Source organism: Phaenicophaeus curvirostris, chromosome 18 (assembly GCF_032191515.1).
Source record: "Phaenicophaeus curvirostris isolate KB17595 chromosome 18, BPBGC_Pcur_1.0, whole genome shotgun sequence".
Lineage (NCBI taxonomy): Eukaryota > Metazoa > Chordata > Aves > Cuculiformes > Cuculidae > Phaenicophaeus > Phaenicophaeus curvirostris.
This window is the reverse complement of record NC_091409.1, coordinates 9,930,369-9,950,573: the sequence shown is the minus strand read 5'-3', so window position 1 is coordinate 9,950,573 and position 20,205 is coordinate 9,930,369. Positions and strand designations below refer to the sequence as shown.

Sequence of the window (20,205 nt, the reverse complement as noted above, 5' to 3'; positions counted from 1 at the left end):
GATGAAATGCCAGCGGTGTCCTTATAGCTCTGTGCTGCAGAGGGATGTGCCTCTTCCCACCGGAATCTCTTCTGCTGGTGTCTGGGGCACTCCACCAAGCCCTAAGCCAGCCTTGTGCTTGACTTCTTGGTTAGTAACGTGGAGGGGAGCAGCGCTCTCACGAGTGGGTGAAACACCCATGGAAAAAGTGCTGTCTGGCAGCAAACCTAGGGAAGCTGAGGCAGAATTTCAGCATTTTTGATGCTCAACTTAACATCGACTTCCACATGGATGCTGCAAACACAGCAGGGTTTCACAGACCCAAAGGGAAGGGACTTGCATGTCATCCAGCTTGATGTCTCCCTATCAGGAGGAGATGGTGCAGCTCAACCTGCTACAAAGCAAAACAGAGGAAGAAGAAACATCCAGGAAGAAAAAAAAACCCACCTTCAGTACTTAAAGGCTGTGTTATTTATTCCAACAGCTTATATAGTTTTATCAAACCATCTTTAACACAAAACATATCTCCTAAAAGAGAGAATGATGTGAGATCCTACCAGAGATCATCAAAGCTAACAGCTTGCAAAGTTAAGCCTGAATTTCAACAGTCAAACCAGCAAAATGTTTCTCCCCTCCCCTTAACAATATCTTAAAATGCTAGAACCTGAAGGATAAGGTGCCCACGGCTGGTGCTGCTGGGTCTGTAGGTGGAGCTTGTCCACACAGGGCTGTGCTTTGGTCCTTTCCTGATGCTAAGCGGCAGCAGCACAGGTGAGTGATGCTTGACATGAAGGCAGCGGGACTGGCCAGGTCCCTTCCCCACTGCCCACTGGACAGTCCAGAGCCAAGTCAGGTCTAAGATGCAGGTGAGGGTTAGAAAAAAACAATAATCTAAATAGCTAAACTATGGAAACAGAATAAATAATAGTCTAAATTTGCAAAAAAAAAAAAAGGAAGGTACCTTGGACAGGAAAGTCTGATGTATCTATTATTACTGAAATTGGTTTTCCCCTAGGGGAAAACTGCAGCTAAGGCATCTTGAGAGTGGCTCACATCACGACAACCATGGCAGTGCTCTTCTAAATTGTTAGGGATGGGAAGAGAAGTGTTTTGGAGGTGCCAGTCCTTGCACAGCATCTTGTGGCTCTCTAAACAAATATGGATGCAGCAGAGGCATTTGACAAACTTGCTGTTCCAGGCTGGGTTTTGTCCACAGATTCAACAGCAAATTCTTGTTTAATGTTCAGAGCCAGGCCCTCCTCCTGCCCATCCCACCCCTTGTACGCTGTCATGGAGAGGGGCTGTTTTCTTGCCCCTTTGGTCTTGCTCCAGGGTCATTCTCAGAAGAAGTGGCATCTCTTTGGCTTTCTGCAGAAGGGAGGATTAGGGAGAAAGCACAATTACACTTTGCTGAGGACACAAGCAACCTGTAATTGCTATAGCTGATCTTATTCCGATTGCCACCTGGGGACCTATCACTACCCTGTGGCCAGATACTTGGCTTCAAAGCATTGAGTTCTCCCTTCACATTCCTGGACTACAAAGGCTTCTCCACACACCTGGAGATGCTGGGAGGGAGCCTCGGGGCAGGGATGTGATCTCCTTATCTAAGCTGTAACAGCAACTCGAAATCACTCCAGGAATGTCTGCCTGGCAGCCTGGTGGCAGCCTGGGCTGATCTCTCCTAGAAGACCTCAAATTTGTGCTTATTATGGACAGGTGGGTGGACAGGTGCTAGTATGGACGTGTTGAAAGAGGTACAAGTGGTTTAAAGTGTTTTTACAGTTACAGACTGTAGGCTGGAAGAGTAGGACAAGGGTAGAAACTGAGTTTTCCCTCCGCGCTGGTGCTGAATGTTCTGCTGCTTATTAGTGACTAATCAGGCTGTTTTGCTTGTGCTCTGAACGGAGGATTCATGCTTCTTGTAGTCAGCTGGCCAGCATGTACTGAGCAGGGTGATGCCGCTGCTCTGTTTGGGCTATAGGGGAAGATTTGGAGATGGCTGGTGGTGTTAATAATTATTTCTGTTGTTATTTAAAATACCCTGAACTATTTCAAGGCTGATTTTTTTGAAAAAAAACAACAAACCTTAACCAATCAAGAAAAAGCAAACCACAACTTGCCCCACACTTGATTCTTATAAAGGTATAAGGTATACCTGGTGTGTAATTGTGTGTAATTTGCCCTGGGAAAGCTGTTGGTCAGTCCATGTCTTGTTTAAGCATCAGAGCTGAGCAAAACCAGCTGAGCAAAAGGGCTTGGCTGGAGCACGCAGGGCTCATGTGCCAGGAACCCAAAGACCATCCTGTTCACCACGAGAACCCCCTGGCCTGGGTACTTAGCTGGCCTACACTAGCTAAGTACCCCCTGATTTGGAAGGGACTGACTGCAGCGAGGAATGGGATGTTCCTCCTGAGCATCTGTGTGCTTTCCCCCATCATGCCTGGCTTCCAGAGACAGCATCGCTTAGCTGCGCTGCAATTTTTTGCCTTGCCCTTCCAGCACCAGGGGCTGGGCTGACCGGTGCCTGCAGCATCTCACCTGCTCCTTCAACAGCAAGGTCACCCAGGTCCTCAGTCAGCTTGCGCATGCTGATGGTGCTTGCATCTCGTTGGATGTCATGGACGGCGTTTCTCCGACCAGCTCGATCGCAGGAAATAAAGTCAGTGTACGTGCTGGACTCTACCTCCATTGCATCTCTATATGCCTGCAAAATGCTGCGGAGAAAACACAGCTGTGAGGTCAAGGATGCTCGGTAAGCCTCGAGTCACGGCCCCTTGCAGGTTAGGTTACTCTGTGGAGTTAAATTACAGCATGAAAAAAAATAATCCCTGGAACTCTGCTCCGGTTTCTGTAGCAGCAGCCACTGCAATCTCAGATATCAACCCCGTCACGTGGGGTGGCGTGCGGGGTGACCCACCACGTGGGGTGACCCACCGTGCAGGTGACCCACTGTGTTAGGTGACCCATTGTGTTGGCTGAGGGCAGGTAGGCAGGAAAGATTCATCCCAGCTGCTTTACTGGCCCTTTTTCTGTCTTCCCATAGTAAAGCAGGGCAAAGAAAGTGTTTGCCTCTCCTTTTGAGTTTCTGACCTTCTCCTTTAGAAGCTGCAGGGTTACTTGCAGCAGCTGTTTCCTACAGAAAAAAGCATTACAGAAAAAGCCCTCCTTCCTCCTCAAAATACCATGGGAACTTTGAACGGAGGCAAAACTTGGCTCCCTGCACTGGGGGGGGGGTGGGGTGCTGATCCAGCCTGAATTTATAATGGGAAACGAGCAGTCTCTGATGGGTACCCGCTGGAAAGCTCAGGGAGCAGGGGAGTATTTTATAGTTACAGGTCTTTGGATCAGTACTGGCCTCCACTGGTTGTTGGATGTCACTGAATAAATGTTGGGCTGGACTGTTTTGAGATAAGCACTTTAACGTGTGAAAATCAGCCTGTCTGAGAGATGTTTGGATCCCTTCACTGCAGGCTTGTGTGTGTGCCAAGCGCAGAGCGCAAAGAAAGGCTCAGAGCAGCCACTCATCACCCGCAAGCACCGCTGCGAGCCAGCTCTCAGTTCAGCCTGCTGAGTCCTTAAGTTGTTGGTTTTTCATTCTGGCTGACAGTTTAACTCGCCAGCTCTTGTATGGCACGCAGAGCGCAGGGCCCTCAGCAGCTTGGGTGTCTTGGCTCCCAGGCACAAAGCAAGGGAGCACACACTGCCTGTTCCCCACAAACTGGAGCTCTTGGTTCACTCCTGTTCACTCAGGTCGGCACTTGGTTTTTCTGTATAGAAATCAGAGATTAATACCTGTCTTGTCTCCAATTTTGCCCACTGTAAAAAAAAAAAAAATGCCTTTAGCCCTGCTGATGTAGTCAATGCTGCAAGGAGGTCCTGGTTAGAAATGCTGGTGTCTAATGGAAAAGAAGAAAATCCAGCTTCTTGTCATTCACTTGCTTTTGTGTCTTGAGGTTAATGTCCCACTGAGAAATTTGCTTAGCTCCTGTACAAATCCTGCTTAATATGGATCTTCCTACCAGGGAAATCTGCTGGCAGGGCACCAGCCTGGGCAGGAATTGCACTCCTCACTCTGTAATCCTTGATGCTATGACAGCAGAAAGAAGATGCTGGTAAAGACGCAATAACCAGGATAAAAGAGGTTAAATGTTCCACATTCCTGAGACTGAGCAGGGTGCATTAACCTCAAACCTGCATAAACCCAGGATGTTTCAGTAGCCCCAGGGATGCCTCTCTTGGTGCTGACACCAGCCCAGGGAGCGCTGGCACCAGCTCACATGGGGCTTGGCCCACCCAGACCTCCCAGGAGAACTTGCTCCTCCAAATGCAGCAAATCCTTGCAAACACCTGCCTCCTCCCAGGGCCTGGCATCCATCTGCCTCCTGTTAAATGAGCTCTGGGAAAAGCTGCATCCTTGGCTCCATGAAGATATCCCAGCTGTTGTTTTTCCTCATCTTCCCTCCTTCTTTTCCAGGCTTGACCTTCTGGGGAAGAGGTGCCTGCTTTGGATGCAGCAAACTGACTGATCTCAGCGAGCAAAGCGCCTTTTCCCTGGGACAGGATGAGCATCCGTCACTCCTGGTCAAGTCCTCCTCACAGCTTAGAAGCTGCTGTTGACCTTCCATAGCTCCCAGAGGGACATCACATGGACTTGGGAGGCTTCCCTAAGAGCAGTCCACCAGCCCAAGCTGTGATGTGAGGCCAGTGCAGGTCTGATATGCTCAGCTACTGCCCTTGCACCAGGGGCTGGACCACCTGCTGGGTAGAATGGACTCTGCAAACTGGGGAGCAGGAGCCAGCCAGCATCTGGGACACAGTGTTTTCCTGATATTCCTTGATGTAGCTGCCAAAGGTAGAGGTGCTCAGAGCTGTGTCAAGTTACTAAAAGCCCCATCACATGGGAAAAGGATGGAATCTTAATTTAAAATAGGGAAGGAATTAAGTGTGCAGAATCAGGTCCTGCTCAGGCCACGTAAAGGTCCCAGCTCAGCAGCCGGGAGATGGCGCGTGTGATTTATTTATTTTCTGTGCCTGGGAGGGTTCCTGCCTTCCGCTCTCCATGCAAAAAGCTGGAGCAGGGTGGATTTATGAGCAAAGCTTTCAAACTGTGCAGTTCCTTCAGGATTTTCAAGGTGGGTGGTTCTCAAAAGCCTTTCAGGCAGATTCCTTCTTTCTGGCAGAGACAATCCAGCCTCTGCCTCCAGGAAGCTGTTGGACCAAGGAGGTGATGGGAGCAGTCACTTCAATTTTTGAAAGAAAAAGCCTATTTTTTTCAAAGAACATTTCCACATTTTCAGGTAGGTGCCAAACAATTCAGTGGATGGAAACATCTCTTAACGTCTGCCAGGGACAAGAAAGGATCCACCTTCCCCCTTACCCACTTAGTTCAACCTGAAACTGCATCACCGTGGACAGTCATTTAGCAGTGGCACAAAGGTATAAAAGGGGGGTGCATCCCCATCCTGGCTCCCCACTTTTGGTTTTTCATGCTGCTGTGGGCCAGCGGGAGGGAACGATACGCCAGCTCTTGCCTGGCATTCAGGAATAAGCCCATAGCACACAAATACCTTGCGTGAGGGTTCCCAGGGTACTTCAAAGAGATGATTCAACTTGTCCCCAGAGGGTCATTTCCTGCCTCCTTTCCTTCTTTGCTGCTGCTGCTAACAGAAACGGTCCTTGCACCCTCAGCACAGTGTGCCAGCAGCAGGCACGGGTAGGGGACGTGGTGACAAAGGCCACTGGCAGGCGGCTGGGACCTGCTGTCCATTGCATGCTCCTCAGAGGCTTTCTGTGCTGCTTGGAGGGACGCTGCGTCCCCTCCACCATGGGACACGGTGCAACTGGCCCAGTCCAACTGGCCACAAGCGAGGAAGCCCCTCACAAGCTGTCACAGGCAGCAGATGTGTCTCCAGAGCCACCTCTTCTCTGCCCTGATGAAATACCCTGGCTCTGCCAAACCCGCTGTTTGGCCTGAACTTATTTTTCCACAGTCTCTTGCGAGGACTAAAAAAATCTGGATCTGTAATAGTCTTGGCTTTGCTGGTGTGGACTCGGCTTCCGGAGCGGTTTTGCTGTCGCACCGCAGCTGGGCTCACTGGTATTTTCCAGGGAAATCACCCAGCAGCTGACGGAGCAGCTGGCCCTGCTCTGAGGGGCTGCAGCTAAACCAGCCCTAGGCAAACCCGTGTCCATTTAGAAAGTGGATGCTAAGAAATTGAAGAGTTAAATGTTAAAAAAGGTATTTCTTTTGGATCAGCTCAAAGCCCCTCTCGGTCCCACTGACAAGCCAGCATTTAATTCCCATCTCCCTCCTCGCCTCCTTCTCCACAGTGCAGATCCTAGGGACTATGAGCAAGCAGTTACTGCAATTAATATAAGAGTGGCAGACAAATGACCTGGAAATGCCACGGCAGGTTAAATTCAACACCTGCAGAGCAAGCACAAGCTCTGCGACCTGAGACAGTGTCCAAGGGATCGGATGGATGTTACAGACACACCCAGCCCCAGACTTCAGTTTCAAGGAAACCCTTCACACGATATTGCATCTACCCCTTGTCTAGGTTAAACCGTAAGCTTTTTATGCCCAGGGAGGGTTATTTTTGGACTCTGCGCTGATGCTTACTATCAGCAGGTTGTGCTGAATCCAGCCTGTTCCCCTCTGCTGCCTGCCTTCCTCCTCCTTTCTGCTCTGCCTCTCTTACCTCTTGCTTTCCTCAGTATTTTCCTCTCCACCCAACTTCCCTCTGCAGCAAGTGGAAAGGACCTCTAGGTCAGAGAAAGTCTTCTTCAACTCTGCATGGCATCTGTGGCACTTTTGGTCATAAGGAGGCTCACTCCCCTGCTTAGGCATCCTTGCCACTTAGGGTAGCCAGCACAGGACACCTGGGCTGCTGTAAGGAAGGAGGTTCAAAGATTAAATGGATTTCCCTGCTTAACGGAGCCTGAATCATTGCCTGAGCCCACCCTGCTTTGCTTTAGACACCTCCCTGCTCCTCAGGCACAAGCAGGAGCAGTTGCTCAGCTTGTCATTAGGGCACCCAAGGAGCAGAGCCCTGCAGATGCCGAGGGCAGGGGCTGGCACGCTGAGCTCCCCAGTGGCAGGAGCCCCAACAGACTCACGTCCCGGGGTGCTGCTGCCTGGCCGTGGCCCCCTGCCAGTCTGTTGCGAGTGTCAGTTGGAACCAACAGCTGCAGGTTCTGGTTGGTGATAGTCGCATTGTCCCTCAGCCCGCCCGGGGTCATGCTCTCGCACTTCTTTGGTGTCACAACAGAGGATCAATTGCTCTCATTTGGCCCCCAAACTTCTGGAGTCATAGAGCCATGAAGCCAAGCTCAACCTTGCTGTGTTTCTAGGGTGAAATGTCAAAGTTCTGTCAGGGAACAGGGATGTGCCCCCTTCTTCTGCTCACGAACCGCATCCCACCTCTCTCCCCTGCATTGTTAACCTACAGGGACCACGGGATGAAGTTGTACAGTTGCCTTCGAGCCCTCTGTGTTAAGCAGTGCCCCTTGCCCTTTCATTCCAGGGTACAGGGACTATTATTAGACCTCTCCTGCTGGGGCCGGATCCATAACAACAGCAAAACATACTCAACAACCCTGCTGGGCTTTTAAAATATTTACAGTGTAAGATGGTTTACTGCAGAGGGGGGCCTGGTAAAGCACAGAGACGGAAGCACCAGGATTTCTGTGCTCCCTGTGGGTCTGCTCTGAGGTTTGCTGCTGGGAGAGTCGCATCCAATGAGGAGAAAAAAATCTCATAAGGCTGAAGCCAGCACTTGAGGTCAGGGGGTTTCCACCAACTGTCTGAAAACTTCCAGCTGGAATTTCAGCAAATTTTCCACTGTCCCTTGTCTGGGAACACGTATGAAGAGTAGCACATCAAAGAAGGAGATATTTGTAACGGTGTTATTAAAGTTAGAGTATTTTTAGAGCTGTGCTTGTGCCTTCAAGGCCTTGCTGTGGCTCATGAGCCCATGCACTAGAGCTTAGATCCGTGTCGAGAAGCCAAGCTGAAGCTGCAGATGTCTTGTTGGGTGCCTGCTCCTGTAGCAGCTACATATGCAACAAGCATTGGTAAGGCTGGTGACGGGGTCTGAGCCACGCACACAGTGCTTCCCCACTGGGTCTATGTTCTCCAAGATGTGGTGGTGGTGAGTCTCACTGTCCAGAATTGATGTGCTCCAAACTGCAGAGCCCTGAGTTTCCTGACTGGATGAGAAACCAAGCAGGACCTGGGAAGTAGTCTGATCTCCTAGCAAGGCATGTGCATCCATCTCACGTACTGAGTTGCTTCTTTCCAGGTAAAAATAGTACGGAAAAGGCTCACTATATCTTGGCTGTGAAGAGATGTTTAAGGTTGTGCATGGCACATTGGTATTTTTGGAAGGCTCCTTCTTCTTTTGGAAGGGATTCCTCGTAACAATTCTGCACCTACTGGCTCTTACGCTAAATACAATTAATTCAGCCAGTGCAGACATGACAGCTTCCCCAGTGGTTTTGTGGGAACAAAGCTTCTAGGGTTCTCTAGGACTTAATGGAAGATTATACTTCATATAAACAGATGCCTTATTTTGCTTTGCCCTTGTTTTACAGAACAGATTACTTAATGCCCATAGAGCTGATAAGTAATTGCTTAGCCCCAGGTTTAAAATTAGGCTGATTGACTCCTCTAGGACTTTGCAAACCTTGCACTGAGTTTCTCCCTCTACAAAGCTCCCCCAAATCCCTCCACTCCTCTCGTGAGGCCTCACTACATTCTCTCTGCTGTCCCAAGGCACCTCCTGCTGCCCCATACCCAACCACCGCCTGGTTCCCAGCTGATGTAAGAGATGCTCCAGTCAGATTTCAAAATCCCAGCCAACCTTGGCATTGGGGTAGGATGAGTCCTTATTTGCATTTCTGTGGTCCCCAGGGGTGAGAGGAAGGCTTGGGGAAGAGCCGGGGAGGCGGGAGGGGATGCTCAGCCCTGTCAGCATCTTCTTAGCGTCATCATGTGGGGGTGATGGCAGGAGGGAGTCACCAGTCCATCCATCCACCAGGAGCGGGTGGCACCCTTCTACCAGTCCCTACAGGGCATGGGTGCTGAGTGTCCACTCCAAAAATCCTCCACCACGGGAACCTTGGCAACCTGGGTTTGATGGAGCTCTCTGCTCCTCCCTCCCCTCAGCACCAAGCCTCGGCTGCAGCTTAAGCCTCTTCTGCAGCTTCTCACTAAGTTGATTAATGGAAATAATTGGTCTCTTCATGCATCTGGAGACAGTTGCCGTGACAGCAGCTGTATTTTTGTTTTGTTCCCAGGTCAAGCTTGTTTTTCACATCTCACAGCTTCGAGGTGCTAATAAACCAGGGCACTCCATCTCCCCCACCCCCACATCCAGAAGACGCACATCCTTCCGAGGGATGGGGTGGCACAGTGGGATGAGGCATGTTCAGCCCTGGCTAGCCCAAGGCTGGCACCTTGCTCCCTGCTGTTTTTTACCCCCTCAAGCCAGGCTTGCACTGGGTGGACACAGCTCTCTGACTTCTGTGCAGCAAAGAGCAATTTGCTGCAGAGCCAGAGCCCTCGTGTTCATCCAGCGTGGCCTCAAGCACCCATCACTTTGTGAGTGAGCCCTCCCTGCAGAGACCCTCTCAAAGCTGTAAGGAGTACAAGGGTACAAGTCCTTTCCCCATTATTTTTATTTTCTCCTAACTTCTTATCTAGCTGCCTTTATGTGTCAACATATTTTTACGTGAACAAAACCAGCGACTGCATGGAAGATCTGCTAATGCCTGAGCCTGCAAAGCAGGTGAACCACAAACCAGTCACTTCAAACCTTCAGCTGCAAAAGCCCCACAGCTGCTGTTCCAAGCGTATTCCAGGAAGACCACATACTGTCCCTGCTTGTGATGTATGGACTCATGGGCTGTGGGGTGGATTCCTTTGCAATGAGGATCGCCTTCAGACTTGGGTTCCCTGTTTTCCCCCAAACCATTCAGCCAAAAAAGTTCCTGCTGGATTTCACCTCAAAGGCTGGAAACTCCCCAGCGGTCCCACCGCTTTTTGATCACACCAGCACACTGAGTGAGCATCACCTACTTAAACCCCACTTCAATTCTTTGCCCAGGGATGTTCACCCCCAGCAAAACCTTCTCAACACCTTGTAGGCTTCCCTGGGCAAGGAGAAGTCAAATAAATGCAGAGGAGGTGCAGCTGGGGCTGTTTTCTAGTCACATATAAAAGCAAGGTAAAGGCACAGCAGGTCTTGGTGGGATAGCTCTGGGTTTCCGTGATGGAAGATCCTTCTACAGGGACAGAGATAAGCAAGGATGGCTCTTTATTTTTATGCCTGGTAAGAAAAAGAACAACTTTGTCCAGCTTTTTGTTCTGATCTGAGGAGCTGAACTCTGCTGCTGTGGAAAGTAGTGTTTGTGTGACTAGGAAGGAGAGTTTTGCTTGGAAGGGGTGTTGTGCAGGCTGTGACTATGTGATTTTGTCTGCTGTTAGTTGAGGAAGACTCTGCTTAGCACAGGGTGCGTGAAGCTGAGAGCCACCTGCCTTGGCTTTTCCTCATTCTGGCTTGCACAATCCCATAGGAACTTGCATCCAGTATCCAAAATGCCTTTCTGATTCAGTGTGGTGTAAGAGGTTGAGCAAGAAGCTGTGAAACCTCCTGAGGTGTGAGGGCCCTGGCAGCTCCCAGTGGTGCCTAAAAATAACCAGGGTAACTCTTAAGAGTGTCACTATGGAGTGAGGCTGGTTAGCAAAGCCAGGCTTAGCTCTGCTTGCTAAGCAGAAGAAAAATGCCAGCAGGACTCCCAGCCCTGGTCAGGGCTTGCCTGGGGAGATGGGGTAGGGATGAGATCTGTCTTTAGAACCTGTGAGAAGGACTGGGTGGCTGGGATGGTGCTATTGGTGCTTTACATGCAATAGAAAAGGAAAATGTATGAGTTAAAAACAGGTTGGCAGTGAGAGATGGCTGAGCTAAGCCCTTTCAGGCAGCTCCACAGCTTCTGTTCCCCACTGAAATCCCTACTCCCTTTGGCTGTGCTACCTTGCTGGGACCCCTACCTTGGCAGAAAATGCTCTGCTGGCCTGCACACCCCCTCCTCTGAGTATTTCTTTGATGGACGGAGATTTTTTTTTGTACAGTTTTTGCCAGGTGATAACTTCTGAACCTTTCTGCAGGCAGGGTAAATCTGTCTGCATAAGTCACCAGGGATTTGACATCCAGAGACAAGTTGAAGTGGTGCTTGAGACACACCCATAACATTACACTGGGGATGCTTAGTGATTGTTCCAAGTTGTAGTCACGGAAAAGGGAAATCTTCTAATGAAATTAATTGCCAACTGTCTTATGGTCCACTGAAATGCAAGCCAGCTGTAGATGGACACGGGGTATCTCTAGCATACATGGGAAAGATGCTGAATATAAGACTCCAAGAGACCTGCAGGAGGAATATCCACGTGCTCCAGAGTCCTGAGGTTCTGTATTGACAGATCTGCAAACAATACAACCATGGCAGCCCCGTGTAAGGGGAAAGCTCAGTGCAGGAGCAAGAGAAATCAGCTTTACAAGATATATGAGGACTGAGGAGAGTCTTATGAGGAGCAGCGCAGGGAACTGGAGTCTCTCCTCCTAGAGAAGAGGAGGCTGAGGGGTGACCTTATTGCTCTGTAGAACTACTTGAAAGGAGGTTGTAATGAGGTGGGAATTGGTCTCTTCTCTCAAGCAACAAGTGACAGGATGGGAGGAAATGGCCTCAAGTTGCACCGGGGAGATTTAGATTGGATATTAGGAAAAAATTCTTTACTGAAAGAGTGGTGAAGCCCTGGAACTGACTGTCCAGGGAAGCAGTAGAGGTTCCATCCCTGGAGGTGTTCAGAAACTGTGTAGATGTGGCACCTTGAACATGGTTTAGTAGGCACAGTGCTGCTGTGTTGATGGCTGGACTTGATGATCTTAGAAGTACTTTCTGCCCTTAATGATTCTATGAGATGCTTTGAGTACAAGAGCCATGGGAGTGAAACCACGGAAAGGACTGTCTGAGCTGGCAGATCGGTCATTTATGCAAGTGCCACAAAAAGTTAAGCTTTGGGGGTTCCCTGGGTCTTGCTGGGGTGACTCTACACGCAGATCAAAACTCATTCATGTAGTTATGTGTGGGCAAACAATGCTCCCATGCAAAGTGCTTGGGCAGACCAAAAGCAGGATTTGCACACGTTTCCATCACTGGCAGGGGAGATGCCACGCGGCATGGCTTGTACTAGGGGCTGCCCTTAGAGTCAGTGCTTGAATGTGGCTTGGTGCGAGTATGTGGTTGTGAAACATGGAAAATACAGCAGGAAAGCAGTTATGGCAGAATTGTTGATGTTTTTTTTCCTCTTAGCAGCTTCCTAGCATCTCAAAAAAAAAAAAAAAAAATTTTCACAGAAAGGGTCATTGGGCCCTGGAACAGGCAGCCCAGGGAGGGGGTTGAGTCACCTTCCCTGGAGGGGTTTAAGGCACAGGTGGACGAGGTGCTAAGGGGCATGGTTTAGTGTTTGATGGGAATGGTTGGACTCGATGATCCGGTGGGTCTCTTCCAACCTGGTTATTCTATGATTCTATGATTCATAATCCAGAATACAGGGGGAGGTCAAATGACTCTACAAGACAGGAAGGAACCCCCCCATTCCTGTTTATGTAATACCTCTCTGCGAATAAAAATTGTATCAGTCCGTAGTGTGAATCCCTACCTGATTTAGTTGACTTTCCTTCTTGACATGACTTCAAACAAGCTTCATACGCAGCAGGGCAGCAGCTTCTGGGGAAGGAAAAGAAAATAAACCTAAGAAAGCAGTATCTGTGCTGTTGTTGGGAAGCATGCTCAGCTGTTTTTTCCACCATCTGCAACTAAGGGCGGCAAAGGGGATGTGTGGTCTGGCAGGGCTTGTGGTGAGGATGGAGACAGCAAGCAGAGGGCTGCAGGATGATGGTGTTTGGCTCCTTTGCTGGAGGGCTTGTGCTGATGATGGAGATCTGGCCTGTTGTGTCTAAGAGGTAGAGAAGTCCTGCCACGTGCCTGGCTTCACAGGCAAGTTCTCTTTGGTTTTACTTCTCCTTTTGTTGACCTCCTGTGGGTGTGCTGGGAAGAACCAGGAGAACCTAGTTTCTCCTGGCCTGCATCGTGGGGGAACCCAGTAGGTGCCTTGAGAATATAAATAAATATTGGTTTGCTGCTCCACTACCCTTTAAAGAAGTGAAACTTCCGCATCAGCTTCTCTGAGCCAAAAGGGGAAGTTTGATCTGGTACTTTTAGTCATCTTGCTCGGTCTGTCCCTTGGCTTTCTTTGCTATTTGAGAACAGCTGCGCCTTCTCCCACTGTCCCCAAGCCCCTCTCAAAGACATTTCCTCTGTGGCCTTAACATCTGTGGGTGCATTGCAATCTCCTGACCTGCAGAGCCCAGCCAACAAGACACTTGCTTATTTTAGCAGCTGTTTCAGCTTTCAGGCTTTTTTGGAACATCATGGACTGTTTTTTTTCACTCTGTCCCAGGGACAAATATTAGCAGGGCAGAAAGCAAGAGATGAACCACTTAACCATACAAGTAGTAGCTCATCCAGTAATTCATCTACCTGGCCCATCTGGGTTGAGTACCACTTTGACTAGAATTATTCCCCACTGTTTTCCAAGCTGGGATAGTTCTACAGCTTTTCTCTTTGGTTTGTTGGGTTTTTTTTTTGACGCACTTTTAAAACTCCTTAGTTGTTGGAACCAAGTGCTTACTGGTTCTGGCCCTGCTTCAAGGACAGGGCACTTGCTGCTTCTGTGTGTCACTTTGCCCATCTGTTAAATGGAGCTATTAATACACATTCCCCTTGCTAGATGCTTCAAATATTTGTAAAGCACTTTCAGATCTGCAGATGACAGGCTTACAGAAGTGGAAAATACTAATTATGATCGTGACAGTAGCCAAACAAAGACATGGGGATAGAACAATACACGTTTGTTAGCGTTTACCCCACATACAGCAAAGTGCTTACTGGAAATGCTGGAACGGAAAAGAAACAGTATTCCCACAACTCTGGGAATATGCATCACTCCTTTAGGGCACCGAGCAGGCAAACAAAAGCAGGAAGGAAGAAAGCCAGCTTTGGAAACCCACAAGTCTTTATTTTCCTCCTTTGCCTTCCTGCCTCGCTCTGGCTCCTGTGTTACACAGCCCAAATAGTTAAACCTCCAGCACTTCAGATGTATTGCAAGATATCTCAAAATACATGGCCCTCTGCCAAGAGAGGCTTAAAGCAAATTGGAGCAATGATGCTCTGAACTAGAAGTTATTACTGAGCAGACCTGTTCCTGATGGGATGTGGAGGGTAACCCCATTCTATCTCAAAAAAAAAAAAAAAAAAGCTCATTTTGAAGACTGAAACCCTTTAGCATCTGGTATTGCCTTTCCAACCCTGCAGCCAAGGCTCTGGCTAGATGTTTCTTCCCACAGTGCTAGCCTGGGGATCTGGAGTCTGAAAGTCTGAAGCTGTCCTCTTGCTCCATCCCCAAAGTTTCACCCCTCTTCTGTATTATCCAACCTATTGCTCCTGGGGCAATGGGCAGAGTTTTGAAGTCTGTTCTGTGCAAACGCCAGGCAATACCCCACACAGGGAGTTTGGGGATTTAAAGGTGGTGGGTGGGATTAGTCCATGCAGTGTGACTAAGGATGAGCTAGAATAACTTGAAGAACAGTTTACATTTCCCAATCCAGCCCTGTAGCCCATCAAGACACTACAGATTATTTTGGGACCCCTGTGGAAGTAGTCATTGGATAGCTAAACATTCATACCACACCAGGAATTAATTATAAGGGCATCAGCACGATGCATGTGTTTAAGGTTCACATTCCCTCCACATTTATCAGCTGTTACCCAAAAGGCACAAGCACACAAACTAAACTCAATGCTGTCACCATTGCTTCAAAATTAATGTATGTTCCAAGAAAACCCAAAATGCTTGTTGGCAGAATTCAGCATCATTGTACACAACAGCTGTTCTGGTGTCGCTTTTGATCCAGAGAGGAAATCCTTTCTGGTTTCAAGCAAGGTGATGGTAGCAGAGAGAAGGTCATTCTTGTGTCTCTTGGCTCCTGGGTAAACAACAGGCTGTATGCGTCACTGATCAGAGCAGGAGCTCAGTCCTCCCAGAGCAGACAGACACTCATTTGGTCCTCTGTCCCCAGCAGCAGCTGGCACCCTTGGCCTCGGAGGGGCGAGAAAACTTGTAATTGCAGTGGAATGTTTTTCAGCAGTTACTAATTACCATGAACCAGGAGGTTTTATAATCCTTAAAATGCAATACCCTCTTAATCACACCCAGGATTGTTTTGCTACCAAAATAACTACCTGATATGTATTAAAACGCCTTCTGAGCTCTTCGTCCCAGTGATATCTCGTGGCAATGAGCACCACAGATTAATTACACTTTGTGGAAACAGTCATTCCAGTAAAGCTGATGACACCCCGATAGGGATATGTTTGGCTTATGACATCAACACAAATATCAACAAATATTGGCATTTAGTCACTTGCCGGGGAGTTCCCAAGGCAGCAGCTCCCTACCAGCAATGTGCTTGCATGAAACCCTGCATGGAGGAGCCACGCAGAGAGACCCAAGCCTCTCCAGGGCTGCACTGGGAAGGAGGTATTTGGGAGCTCAGTGTGCAAGCCAGAATGGGATGGTGTAAAGTGTAACATCCCCACAAGCTCCAGGAGAGTGAGAGTTTAGAAATGGGGGCACGGATGGTTCATAGTCCAACCGCTGCTCTTTCTGCTCATGCTACAGGTGCCACCTGAGTCTGGGAGTGACGTCTCAGCTTCTCTAACTGCCATTGTGAGGAGCTGGGGACAAAGTCCATGCAACAGCTGAACCTTCCCTTCTCACTGGCTGGTGCTGGCAAGCCTTGGAAGCAACTCCCCCTGTGACTTTTCTTTTTTCTAGTCATGGGCTAGAGACAACTAGAAGCATAGGCTTTCTTCCCTCATCCTCTCTAAAATAGGTTCTGTGATGAAAATCTTTTCTGGGTCAATCTATATATACAGTTATGATGCTAAGGAAACCCTTAAAAGTGTGGAGAAACAATTGGAATATGAAAGTGAGACCAGAACAGGGTGGTGCAGAAAGGCAAACAAAAAGCTCGCTTGAAGCTTCTCCTGTTCCTTATGGGCTTGTAGATTCATCCCTGATTCTGCCACAGACCTGCATGAGCCCAGGAAAATCATCTGCTTTGCGTGTAGCGTATGTAAAATAGGAATAATGCTGGTGTTTGGTTGCCCAGACAGGCTGGAGGGATTAATGCACAGCAGCAAGCTGCAGAAACTGGCTCTGAAATGTGGGAGATCAGGCTACATCAGCAACTTGGCAAATGTTTTCCATAGGTATTATGGGGGGCATGGTTGTGTGCCTGTGGGTATTCCTCTGAGTGGGCTCAAGAGTAGATGTTCCTTTCTTTGGAATAAGATAAGGGTGAAACCCCCAAACCCTGCATTCTAGCTCAAAATGTGCCTGTACACCTCAACTGAATTGACCTGAATGCTGAAATACCAGGTGGCTGGAGGATGCATGGCTATGAACGTTAATGGGTTTTCATCTCTTAATGACCAAGCTACCAGCACTGGGAGCCTATGTATGATATGTAAAGGTCTCTAGTTCTTTGAGGCAGCCGTGTTTGCGCTTTCTGGAAAGTGTCCCTGAAAACGATGTCATGATGGATTTGTATGTCCATGTGGAGCTTGGTCTAAAGAACTTTACACCCTGCTCTGTGCTTGAGCTCTACTGGTGCACCCGTGTTTGTAAATGGCAACTTAACCTACATCTGCACTATGAACGAATCGGGCATTAAGGATGTCTTCATGCATCCTTCTTTCCCAAATACCATCCCTCACAAGACCAGAAATGTGACAGTTCCTCAGGTGGGTGGCCATGCATCAGTGTGGTTGCCCTTTCTAGCGAAGAGTCTCAGAAGCCAAGGTGTGCTCTACAGCTACCCAAGCCAGGAATGCTGACCTCACAGCGAGCAAACAGCCCAGAGCCTGAGGGGGCTGCACCATCTGATGGTCTCTGACCCCTGGCCAAGCCATCCTCACTCCACAAGTTCTCTCTCACGCTTGCACTGTGACAGCATCCCTGCTGTGGCTGCCACTTGCTCATTTGACTGTCCTCCTCCTAGGTTAAGCCACCAGCCCAGCTACCCAGGGCATTGTTTCTGGAATCACAGCATACTGGGTTCTTGGTCCAGGGACCAATATTCCCCTTCCAAGCAAAGGAAAACATTTTCTAACCCCCCCCTTTGGGGACAAGATTACATGCGCTTGAGAGCTCACCCCCACAGCGTGCTACCAGCTGCTTAGGGGAATCCAGAGAGAGGAGAGAAAGACACACAGCTCTGAGGTGGAGGAATTTGCAAAGCTGCCCGAGAATACCACTATGCAGCAGTTCTTTTTTGTTTTTTTTTACCTCAAGTCTTTGCTTCTTAAAACATTGCTCGGAAAGCTGGATGTCAGGGAGTCTCTGAGCCCACTGCTGCCAGCATGCTCTGCAAAGCCCTCACCCATGGTTTGAAGAGGGGAGCCCCGCGCATCCCTGCAGCTCCTGACAACCCTAAGGACAAATTCACACTATGACCCCCCCATAGATGACACACTGAGCGCTGGCATCTGGTTCCACGTAAGCACAGAGCCACCCCGATGCTGTAAGGGATTCTCTCTAGAATTATTCATTCAGAATAAATGGACGCATGTCAGCGATGAGGCTAGAAATCCCCACGGGAGTCACTGATCCACAGTCCCTTGTGACTTCTAACCACTCGGTCTGCTCCCCTTGCTGCCCCTTCACAGCAACTACTGAACTGCATTATTGCCCAAGTGAAACAGCAGCCACCTCCCTGCCACCAGAAAAACTGGGATGCAGCTGAGTTTTTTCAGCTCGTGGTTTAGGGCAGCAGAAATCTTGCTGCTCCCGGTCGGTTAGGCAAAAGTTAACCGCATCTCTCAACAAATCCCCTCTTTGCAGCGTGGCTCTGGCTCCCATGCTGGTGGCAGTAGGAGAGCTCCTGGCCACCAGCCATCCAAGCCCATCGCCAGCCCCATGCGCCCGCATCAGCGAGCACAGCACAACTTACGGCCACCCTGGCTCCTGCTGCTTCTCAAATCCCAAGTCGCGCGGTCCCGCTGCTGAGGAAGAAATTGAAGCTGGATTACTCCCTCTTGGCGTCTCTGCCCGGTGTGGCCAGCAGCCAAGCCAGCCGGGGAAGTCGCAGCCAGTTTCAGACTCGCAGTTTCCTTCTACTGGGAGCTGCTAAATGAAGTTGCACTTCTGGGGCTGAGGGGCGTGTTCATTTCTCCTCCAGAGTCAGTGCCTGCCTGCTGTAATCCAACGCTCATCCCGATGATGTCAAGCAGCCACCGCTCGGCTTCTACCTTACGTTGAGCAGGAGGGATCCGTTTCCTTTTCACAGTGATCTTTGTTTAGCTTCGCCTTGTAACCCCATCTCCTAGCAGCTGCATGTGCCCAAACATCCTTCCTTCGATGCTCGGTGCTGCAGCTTTTGCTGCAGGACGCTTCCTCCCGCCCACGGTTCCCCCAGGTTTCTCCAGCTCATCCCTCGGATACGCATCCCAGTGGCATCCCACCGCTCATCCGCTCCATCAGGGCCTGGCCATCACACCCCATGCAGCCCTGAGCTGTTTTACCAGGTGAAGTGCCTCCCAGGAAAAGAAAAAAATAGCTTTGTGTCTTTTTGGAGTGCCATTTGCTCCACAGGCTCCCACGGGGTAAAATCCAAGCGTGTTTCAGCTCATGTGGGTGCCAGCCTTATTTGGGAGTGAAATGTGGAGCTGGTGACAGCAGCCAGATATAAGGGGGGAGAGATGCTTAGGGCAAGGTGATACCACACATCAACCACATACATTTGTATCCACCCTGCTGGGAAGCACAGTCTGGGAGCTCTTGCTGGGCATGGGGCCACTCCAGGAGAATCATAGAATCACTAGGGTGGAAAAGACCCTCTGGATCATCGAGTCCAACCATTCCTATCAGTCACTAAACCATGCCCCTCAGCACCTTGTCCACCTGTCCCTTAAACACCTCCAGGGAAGGTGACTCAACCATCTCCCTCGGCAGCTTCTGTCAGTGCCCAATGACCCTTTCCATGAAAAATTTTTTCCTAATGTTCAGCCTGACCCTCTCCTGGTGGAGCTTGAGGCCATTCCCTCTCGTCCTGTCCCCTGTCACTTGGGAGAAGAGCCCAGCTCCCTCCTCTCCACAACCTCCTTTCAGGTAGTTGGAGAGAGCAATGAGAGAAGAGGAGGTTTGGGCTGTTCTTGTCATCCCAGAGGGCTAGGAATGTCCTTCTGGGTGGTGTTGCCTCCCTGTGTCCCATCAACCCTGGAGACTGTGCTGCGTGGCTGAAGTCAAACGAACAAGCTGGTTGCAGTGCCGGGTCTCTACCCCTCCCCTTCACTCATGCTCCTGCAAAGCCCTGTGGGTGCAGTGAGAAGGTGTGTAAGCAGCAAGGGTGTAGATATTGCTGTCTGCTTCTGCCTGAATGCTCAGACTGGAACAGCACTTGCTAGGGTGAACTGCTGAGAAAGAAGATTTGCTCCAGCTCTGCTGGACACTGGTCCTCAGCCTTATATGGGGGAGAAGTGGCACAACTCAACTGGAGAGCTCAAAGGGTGTTTACCAAGGACCAGGTCCAGTCCCACTCAAGTTAGATGAGCTTTTTTTTTGAGGTTGTATGCAAAGTGAACAGTGGGTGCCAGAAGGACTTGGCTCTCCCAAGCTGCTATCTTGCTGAGCACCAGAGGGATGCAGAAATGACGCCTCTTCCATCCTGCAGCTCTCCCACCACAGATGGGCCCCAGAGCCCCAGGCTCACCACCTGCCTCTCCCAGTGAGGAGCAGCAGCCTCTCCTCTTGCCTGACACCAACTGCACAACCAGACCTGCTCCGTCTCCACCAGCCTCACCGCCTCCAGTGAGGATCTGGTTGTTCATGCCCAAGAACTTAACAGACACACACCACTGCCATAGCCCGCAGGAAGAGATAAAAACACCAACAAAAGCAGCAGGCAGTGCAGGAAACACCCTGATGACAATAACAAAGCTTGGAGGAAGGGGAACAGAGCTCAGTGGAGCTGAACATGTCCATGCTCAGTGCAACCCCAAACTGTCCTTGAGTAGCTCTGCCTCTTGATTTGATTCACT

At 49.7% G+C, this 20,205-nt stretch overlaps 1 protein-coding gene across 3 annotated transcripts; it reads right to left on the bottom strand.

The window, feature by feature from the left end:
* Positions 1–435: 435 nt before the first annotated feature.
* On the bottom strand, positions 436–18,359 carry PKIG (cAMP-dependent protein kinase inhibitor gamma). Of its 3 annotated transcripts, XM_069872087.1 has the most exons (4): positions 18,120–18,348; positions 12,704–12,771; positions 2,521–2,696; positions 436–1,347 (listed from the first exon to the last, which is right to left on the bottom strand). In XM_069872087.1, exons 3-4 carry the CDS (start codon positions 2,669–2,671, stop codon positions 1,268–1,270), a joined length of 231 nt encoding a protein of 76 aa, XP_069728188.1. In that variant the 5' UTR covers positions 2,672–2,696; positions 12,704–12,771; positions 18,120–18,348; the 3' UTR covers positions 436–1,267. The 3 variants fall into 3 exon arrangements, with proteins under 3 accessions (XP_069728188.1, XP_069728189.1, XP_069728190.1); XM_069872088.1 differs by lacking the exon at positions 12,704–12,771 and having other exon boundaries at positions 18,120–18,359; XM_069872089.1 differs by lacking the exons at positions 12,704–12,771; positions 18,120–18,348 and adding an exon at positions 6,720–6,847.
* Positions 18,360–20,205: the final 1,846 nt, after the last annotated feature.